General features: G+C 46.2%; 1 protein-coding gene across 1 annotated transcript; it reads left to right on the top strand.

Moving 5' to 3' along the window:
• Positions 1–1,933: 1,933 nt before the first annotated feature.
• TBCC (tubulin folding cofactor C) lies at positions 1,934–3,612 on the top strand. The gene has a single exon (XM_037052873.1). It carries the CDS (start codon positions 1,984–1,986, stop codon positions 3,019–3,021), a length of 1,038 nt encoding a protein of 345 aa, XP_036908768.1. The 5' UTR covers positions 1,934–1,983; the 3' UTR covers positions 3,022–3,612.
• Positions 3,613–9,251: the final 5,639 nt, after the last annotated feature.

Below are 9,251 nucleotides of genomic sequence, written 5' to 3'. Positions count from 1 at the left end.
AACTAACGACCACTGACAGATTCATTATGGCTAATGCAGAAATGTTGCCTGATTCCAGCTGTAACTCCCAAGTCCACTATGTTTGGCTACAAACTGTCTTAGTTTTTGTGAGACAGATTTTGCTGAAAAACTTAGGAAAGGCAGGTCAGGTTTTCCCCCTGACCTAGCAAAATAAATCTCCAAATCTTCCTTGGTTAAATCAACTCTTCATAAAATAAAGCAGTTACTGAATTCCTCCGTGATGACTCAGGCAAGATAACCAAGTATATTTCATTCACCAGCCTCCGAACCATACCTCACAAAGCCCCAAAAAGTCTCATCTATCTTGTCCACGAAACAAAGCAAACAAAATGAATACTATATACCAGCGTAAGCACAGGGATTTTCCAGCATCCCCATTCCCATCGGGTGCACGTGCACAAATAGTCAAAGACACCTACCACCCCCGAGCAGAACCGTGAACGGGTGATCTGTGCTTTCAGTGGGGAAATACAGATATTATGTGTTTTTTTCAATGGGAAGGAGAGGAGGAAAGTAGGGCGTGAAGCCTCGGAGGTGAGTCTCAATTCTTTCCCTTCCCTCCCATCTCTCTCTGCACGAAAACGCAGGCATATTGGTGAAATGTCAAGTGACAGTTTCTTGGGCAGTTTAATACCCCAATCAAAAACGACGAAGGCCAAAAGACGTGGGGGTGAGGGGAGAATAAAGGTGAAACCCTAGATTGGAAAGGTGGTCCGGGTCAAAGAGGCCCCTGTTCTCTGCCGGGCTCCACCCAGCACCCGTGGTCGCCGCGAGTCCGCCCGGCCCGTACAAGGTTCTCGGCAGCCGGCCACCCTGGGTTTCACTACTGCCTGCGCCGTCTTTGCTGCCCACTCACATCTCGGGCTGGTTGCGACAGTAGGCTAGGCTCATTCACTTCCGGCGACAAATCCCTCCCACCACCTCTAGCAATAATGCAACATTTCCCCCGTCCCTTTCCTAAAGACTGACAGCCCCAAGGAATCACAGAGCCTGGGGCTAGGGTCTCACCCGGGTGCAACCAGCAGCGCCCAGATGCGGAGGGAGTGACAGCGAAAGTGGGGAGAGGACGTGGGAGGAAGAGGAAGGGGGTGTGGAATCTCACCCCCCCGCCCCCACCCCGCCAATGCCGCAATTGACCAAAAAAATAGTAATCCATTTTTAGGCTCCCCCAGGGCCCTCTGAACCCGGTTGCAACGAGGAACCCAGTCTCTCCCATCCGGGTGCCCCTCGCCTTCTCCCGCGCCAGTAACTGCCTGCGGAGATCCTGGAACCTCGGGCCACGCCAAACTGCAGAGGCTCCGGCGGGGCGGGGGCCGGGGGGGGGGGACGGGTAGAATAAGCGTTTGCGGGGCAGGAATAGGTTGGGGATACGGGGTGGTGGAAAAGAAAAGAAAAAACCACAGGCATGCAAGCGGCTCCCTAGCCAGCTGTTCCAGCTGCCGCTTCCTCCAGCGCGGGCCGGGCGGTGCAGTATTCCCTCCCCCCTCCATCTTTCTCACCACTACCTGTCCCCCCAACCACCACACGCACACATTCCCCCCACCAGTAGCAGATCTCTGGCCTGTAAGGGGATAGTAGGGAGGAGCTGGGGGGGAGGGGGAAGCCTGCTAGTTTCTAACCTTGTTCTTATAAACAAACCCACATGTGCAGCTGCCGCTGCTGCAACTCACCCCACAATCCCGGATATAAGTCCTGCCCCTTTAAGAGGAAAAAAACTTCCCCCGCCTGCCTCCCACCCCACCCATCCTCACGGACCTTTGTCTCTCCACCCTCTTTGTCAGTCGGCCCCACCCATACCCCCCCCGACACACACTCCGAAGGGGATGAACCAATGGGCGAAGAAAATAAGGCCGGTCTTCTGACGTCATTGTGGCCGACCAATCAAAGGGCGCGTTGGTTGGAGGCCTCACGGAGGGCGCGCCCGGAGGAAGGAATGCAGGAGAAAGGAAGCTTGCAGTCAAGATGGAGACAGCTAGTTGCTCCGCTGCTGTCGTGGGGAACGCGGATACGGTGTCCCAGCGGGACTGCAGTCTGGTGCCTGAGCGACTTCAGAGACGAGAACAAGAGAGGCAACTGGAGGTGGAAAAACGGAAGCAAAAGCGACAGAACCAGGAGGTGGAGGAGGAAAACAGCGACTTTTTCGCTGCCGCCTTCGCTCGGGAGCGAGTGGCCGTGGAAGAGCTTCTGGAGCGCGGGGAGTCCGTAGAACGGCTGGAGGAGGCGGCCGCTCGGCTTCAGGGGCTGCAGAAACTTCTCAACGACTCGGTTTTATTCCTGGCCGCCTACGATGTGCGGCAGGGACAAGAATCGCTAGCGCGGCTGCAGGCGGCCCTGACCGACAGGCGCCAGCAACTGCAGCCCAAGAAGCGTTTCGCTTTTAAAACCCGGAGGAAAGATGCTGCTTCACCCACCAAAGTAGATGCGGTTTCTGGCACCCCGGCGGCGGAAGGCATCCTGGCCTCCCCGCCGCCTTTGAAGGAGGAGGGAGACTTTGGCTCCAGTTGGCTTTGCGGCTTCTCCAACCTGAAGTCCCAAGTGTTGGAGAAGAAAGCGGAGGAGTTGCACCAGCGAGACGTCCTTTTGACCGAACTGAGCAACTGTAGGATCAGACTGTCTGGTAATCCCAACACCCTGAGGCTGACCAAGGCCCGGAGTTGCACGGTGCTCTGCGGCCCGGTGACCACCTCTGTGTTTCTGGATGAGTGCAGTGAGTGCGTCCTGGCCGTGGCCTGCCAGCAGCTCCGAGTACACACTACGAGAGACACCCGCATCTTCCTGCAGGTGACCAGCAGGGCCATCGTGGAGGACTGCAGTGGGATCCAGTTCGCCCCTTATACCTGGAACTACCCGGGGATCGACAAGGATTTCGAGGGTTCTGGTTTAGATAGAAGCAAAAATAACTGGAACGACGTCGATGATTTCAACTGGCTGGCCCGGGATGTGCCCTCGCCAAACTGGAGTATTCTTCCGGAAGAAGAGCGAGTGATCCAGTGGGACTAAGCAGTTGCTACTCTTCACTCCTACCAAATTCTGTCTATGTGGGACTGACCTCAACAAATGGAACCCCAAAGTTTACTTGTTGTCACACATTGTATGTCTTGAGTATTTAAGAATTGAAATTGTGATAGGCTCCTGTTTGTGATGTCCATTAAATTCGCGACAGGTATAACGCTTTATTTTTGCTACTTTGGTAATGTCTAGGAGCTTTTATTTGGCTACGATAGTTTGAAGCCATGGGAGGAAAAGAGTGTGGTTCTGTGTTGGTTTTTTTGATTTGTGCTATTTAAAACTTATTGCATGATAAAGCAGGCCTTCAATAAAATACTTGTTTAATAAATGAATTCAGTAGGACTCTGGTAGGAGCCAATAAATGTGGGGTTATGGTATCAAACTTGTGCAAAGTACCATTAGTGAGGATTTTTTTGAATTGAAGGGTTGACTTTGATAGGTATTTCTCTGCAGGGCGCTCTTTGGAAAGGTTCCTCTTTGGTCTTCAGCTACACATTAGCTTGTGCATCTGGAATCCAGCTAGTCATTGAGTTGGGTCCAAAATTTTAGCTTGGACCCCCAGAGGCTCGTGAGCCTTCCCAACTGTACAACCAAAATAAGTATAGCTCAACTTTTTGTGCACTTAAAATGTCATAGACACTGTTCTAAGTGCCTTACGTGCACTTATTAAGTTCTCAAAATCTTAGGAGGCAGGTTCTGTTAGCAGTATTTTCCAAGTGAGGAAACATTAAGTACGTTGCTTAAGGTCATGCATGCTGGTAAACTGCAATTTACAACAGCTGGCTGGCTCCACAGCCCACTTTCTTAACCCACTACAAGATAGCTATTTTAGATAGTGGTAATTGAGTTGAAAAGAAAGCATCCAAAATAATTTAAAAGGGCAAATTGCTTTTTTAAAATTTTCAGGAATAATTATGCCACATCCCCTGATACAAAAAAATCGAGGCAATCACCTCAGTCTTTTTTTAGTTAAATGGTGTTAGATACAACCATGTGGTGTGAAGTATCGGATGCAACAATGCGCTTAATGGCCGGCTGAAGAGAAGAGGGCATGGAGGCAAGATCTAGTTCAGTCTTAATTTTTTTCACTAATTTTGCTATAATCCTCTGTTTACAGAGTTAGCTTTCTGCTTTATGTACTATCATTATTCTTTGTTTTCCTGTTATAAAAATACACTTTATTTAACTTATTAGGCTGACATTGGCTAATAGGATCCTGTTTCATATGTACATTTCTGATATAAGATCCGTAAGTTGCACTGTGTGCCCACCACCTGAAGTCAAATCAGCTTCCATCACCACATACTAGGCAGTCCCTCTACCACCACCCCCCACCCCCTTCCCTCTGGTGACTGCTATGCTGTTGTCTGTGTCCATGAGTTTCAGTTTTATATCCCACATGTGAGCGAAATACATGATTCTTAGCTTTTTCTGACTGACATTTCGCTTAGCATAATATTCTCCAGGTCCATCATGTTGTTGCAAGTGGCGGTAAATGGAGAGTTGAAAGATTTTTAAAAAGCCTTTTTGGATGTGGTGGCCTGTAACTAGTTGCTTTTTATTTGATCACTGCCACGAGTAATTAATGTACTTGAAGTACCTTAAGTTTTTATATGTTTAATATTTGTATGTTCTATCTTGTTCCAAAAAGGGATTTAAAGTGGTCTGTAGGATGTGTGAAATGTAACAAGACAACAAAAACACATGAGGAGGAGGAACAGGATAAAGTCGCAAACCGGAGGCAGAAATGAGGCCAATAAAAGTGTAGCTTGCGGAGCTCTATTCCTTAGCCAGGGGTTAATCCAGATTTTTTTCCCCCTTAACTATTATCTGACTTGAAAAAGGGTCCTAATCAGTTTCACAACCTGCAACATGCACAAAGAAGAGGTGGGAAATATCACATGCTTAGAAGAAATAATCCTGGTAATAAGAGAAACATTTAATAATGAAATTCTCAACCATGTCTTCACATTAGAAACTATGACCAGTATCCTAAGACTTTGCCCCTGAAGGCTGATGGGCTCTGATGGGCTTGCGATTCATGTATGTAAAATAGTCCTTTTTAAAGAAAGGTAACTATATTCAAGAAGGAACCTCGTGAACCTTTTTGCAAACCTGTAGCTTGTAATAGATAATCAAGTCACAATATCATGGCAGTTTGAACCCTGGTTAATGCTTGCAAATCTCAGCTTGCTACTTGGCAAGCCTGTCCTGCTTTCCTGAATGGCCCGCACCACATTACTTATGCCAACTATCCCAGACCTTTTTTATATTCCTACAGCTCAGAATTCCATGCTTGTAACTGCTGACCTCATCCAACACATTACACGCCATCCAACCAGCACCCCCTTAACTTTCCTCTGTATGTGAAAAAATTTCCATTCTCACTAAAGGCATTATCTCCTGCCCAGAGTTACTACTTCCACTTGCCCAAACCCTCCTGTCTCCTATAGATTGTGCTCCTTTTCCATACAGCCTTTTTCTTTTTTCAAAATACTAGATCTGGAGATCCTACATGTTACTGAGTGAATGTTCCAGTTCCCTCCGCTGTTAGCCATCTTGAAAGAGTAGGTTGTCCACCTACATCTACATCTACTCCCTCTTTGTGTCTTTGTAATTTTGCCTCTTCTCTGTTAGACTGGCTCTTTGATGGTATCAGCAGCCTAAGTACCAAATCGAATAGCTTCCTCACCTCCACCATCTTTATCTTTTCACTCTAGATGTAATTGAAGTTGTATCTTTCCTTGACCTCCATGGCCTTGCTCTACACTGTTTCTCTTATTACAGCTTCTATTCCTGCATTGGGATTCTGGTGACTTTAAGCCATTAAATATGAGTGATGCCCCAAGTTTGTCTTTTAAGTTTCTTGCATTTGATCTCGTCAGAACCTTAACTCTCAACCTTATGTGCACAGACCCGCATTTGTATCCCCAACCTCCACCCTCCTTGGGCTCACCAGCCTTTCAAATTCCACATATCCTTAAAACCTCCATTTTCACCTCTTTCTCTCCCAAGGTTCATGTTTAATTTATTGATGTAACTATTCTCCAGGCACATAGGGCTTACCAGGGCCAGCCAGGTAGAGTCAATGCGTAAGGCTGCTGGAGATAAGTCAATAGGGAGTTGGGAACCAGATGACTTGGCAGATTTTAAAAACTCAGGGGTTTTTAAAACATTGTACAAACTAAGCAAAACTTGCCTGCAGTCCGCATCTGCTCCCTGAGCTGTCCAATTTGTAGGGACAGATTTCCAGATCACGCCAGCTCTGTCTTCAGCCCATTCATCCTGTCCTCTCAAGTCTTTCTGCCGGTTCAGAAAGTTCGACTTTAGGTTTTCCCTAAACCTAAACTGCATTGGGCCCTGGCTGGTGTGGCTCAGTGGACTGAGCATGGGCCTGTGAAGCAAAGGTTTGCTGGTTTGATTCCCAGTCAGGGCACATGCCTGGGTTGCAGGCCAGGTCCCCAGTGGGGGATGCATGGGAGGCAACTGCACATTAATGTTTCTCTCCCTCTCTTTATCCCTCCCTTCTCTCTCTAAAAATAAATAAATAAAATATTTTTAAAAAACTGCATTGTATTTTTCAACAACAACAACAACAAAGCTGGAACAGAATGTTAAAGTGATACCCCTGACTTTAAGCATCAATTAAAGTACTTTTAGTAAGTTTTTATTATGCAAGCCTAATGACAATAGTCATTACAATGAGGGACTATTACACCGATAAGTGTAATGACCATACACTTTATTTTTTAAGTATCTTTTATTGATTATGTTATTACAATTGTCCCAATTTCCCCCCCACTTTCTCTCCCTCCACCCAGTATCTCCCTTCCCTCCAGCATTCCCCCTCCTCAGTTCCTGTCCATGGGTCATGCATGTGAGTTCTTTAGTGTCTCCATTATTATTGTTACCATCCTCCTGTCTATTTTGTGCCTACAAATTACACCTTTTCATCTCTGCATCTTTCTCTCCTTACCCCCCTTTCCCCTTCCCAGCAGATAACCACCGCCAGACCTATAATTCTGCTCCTGTTCTGGTTGTTTGCTTAGTTGTTCGTTTTTTTTTTTTAGATTCAGTGGTTGATAGTTGTGTATTTGTTGCCTTTTTGATATTCATTTTGATCTTTTTCTTTTAAAGATTTTATTTATTTATTTTTAGAGAGAAGGGAAGGGAGGGAGAAAGGGAGAGACATATCAATGTGTGGTTGCCTCTTGCACACCCCCCACTACGGACCTGGCCTGCCACCCAGGCGTGTGCCCTGACTGGGAATCGAACTGGCGACCCTTCCATTCACAGGCCGAAGGCACTCAGTCCACTGAGCCACCCCAGCCAGAGCTGCTCTTCTTTTTCTTAAAGGGACTTATTTACATTATTTCATGTAATAAAGGCTTCGTGATGATTAGCTTTACTTTGTCTGGGAAGCACTTTTTGTGCCCTTGCATTCTAAATGATAGCTTTGCTGGATAAAGTAATCTAGGTGGTAGGTCCTTTCTTTCTTTTTTTTTTAAAGATTTTATTTATTTATTTATATTTAGAGGGGAAGGAGAGAGGGAGAGAAACATCAATGTATGGTTGCCTTTCGTGCGTCCCCTGCTGGTAGTTGGCCTGCAAGGAACCAGCCTGCAACCCAGGCATGTGCCCTGACTGGGAATCGAACCGCGATCCTCTGGTTCGCGGGCCCACGCTCAATCCCCTGAGCTACACCAGCCAGGGCATCTTTTTATCACTTTGAATACTTCTTTCTAGCCCCTTCTAGCTGGCAAAGTTTCTTTTGAGAATCAGCTGATATTTGTAGGTAACTCTCTGCTTTTCTCTTGCTGCTTTTAAAAAAAGATACTTATTTTTAAACAGAGGGAAAGAAAGAGAGGGAGAGAAACATCAATGTGTGGTTGCCTCTCATGCGCCCCCTACTGGGGAACTGGCCCCGGAACTCAGGCATGTGCCCTGATGGAACTGAACCTAAGACCTTTTGGTTCAAAGGCCTGCACTCAATCTACTGAGCTACAGCAGCCAGGGCTCTCTTACTGCTTTTAAGATGCTCTCTTTGCCTTTAACCTTTGGCATTTTAACTATGATGTGTCTTAAAACAGCTAGATGTAAAGATTCAACAGTCTATGGCTAATGGTACTTAATAATACATTTTATAAACGTGGCAATTACTGTTGTAACACAGAAGTTGGACAACTGAATTGCACTTAATTCAAAAGTCGCATCACCAACTCAAAAACTTAGTCACAGTATACTGTTTGAGTGTTTTTTTACTATAATTTTTATTTTTATTTAATTCTTGTTCAAGTAGTTTTCTGTCTTATATTCCCAGCCCTGCCCCCCCCCAGTGCTCCCCACCTCCCTCCCATTTCCACCCCCCACCTTAGTTATTGTCCATGTGTCCTTTATATTTGTTCATGTGAGTCCATCCCCTTTTCCCCTATGATTTTCTCCCCTCTCCCCTCTGGACCCTGTTTGAGTATTTTTAAACATTTTTATTTATTGATTTTAGGGGGGTGGGAGAAAGAAACATTGATTTATCGTCCCACTTATTTATGTGCCCATTGGTTGAATCTTGTATGTGCCCTGACTGGGGGTAGAACCCACAACCTCGGCGTATCTGGACACCATTGATGTCCTAACCAACTGAGCTACCCAACCAGGGCTTGAGTACTTTCTTATGAAGAAAATACATTGGCTGTTACAATTAAGACGAGGGTCAATTATCTACCCAGCTTTAAGTTTCAAGAAGGGCAGGGACGATATGACATAGAAAGCCAGGCTCAATTCAACTGACCAAAGATTGTAGCATTTTCCATGCACCTGTTTAGCACTGAATGCTAAGAACACAATAGTAAAGGGAGTGTGTGCTTCTCCTTTATGGAGGTTCCAGGCTAGTTGAAGGTCAGATGAATGGAAGCACATTCATGGTAGAGCAATTCTGAGAACTCAGATAGGGTAGTGCCCCATTATAACCTCTCTAGGTTATAGGGGACAGTAAGTAAGGCATCTGTAGCGACCACCAATCCAGGGCTTCAATTCCTTGGGGGACATCCTTCCCCATCACTACTCAGAGCAGAAGCATCACAAAAGGAAGGGGTTATTCAAACACCTTCCTTCCAACGTTACAGATACCATACTAACCCTGAACTTTCAGAACTGACAAAACCAAGCAAGACAATCCAAGGTCTTTTGCTCACCTTGCAACTGAGCTCAAAACTCTGTTTTGCCAT

The sequence above is a fragment of the Sturnira hondurensis genome, unplaced genomic scaffold, assembly GCF_014824575.4.
Source record: "Sturnira hondurensis isolate 20B ecotype Veracruz unplaced genomic scaffold, ASM1482457v3 Scaffold0000880, whole genome shotgun sequence".
Taxonomy (NCBI): Eukaryota; Metazoa; Chordata; class Mammalia; order Chiroptera; family Phyllostomidae; genus Sturnira; species Sturnira hondurensis.
Note: the sequence above shows the minus strand (reverse complement) of the source record. Positions and strands in the feature narration are given on the sequence as shown.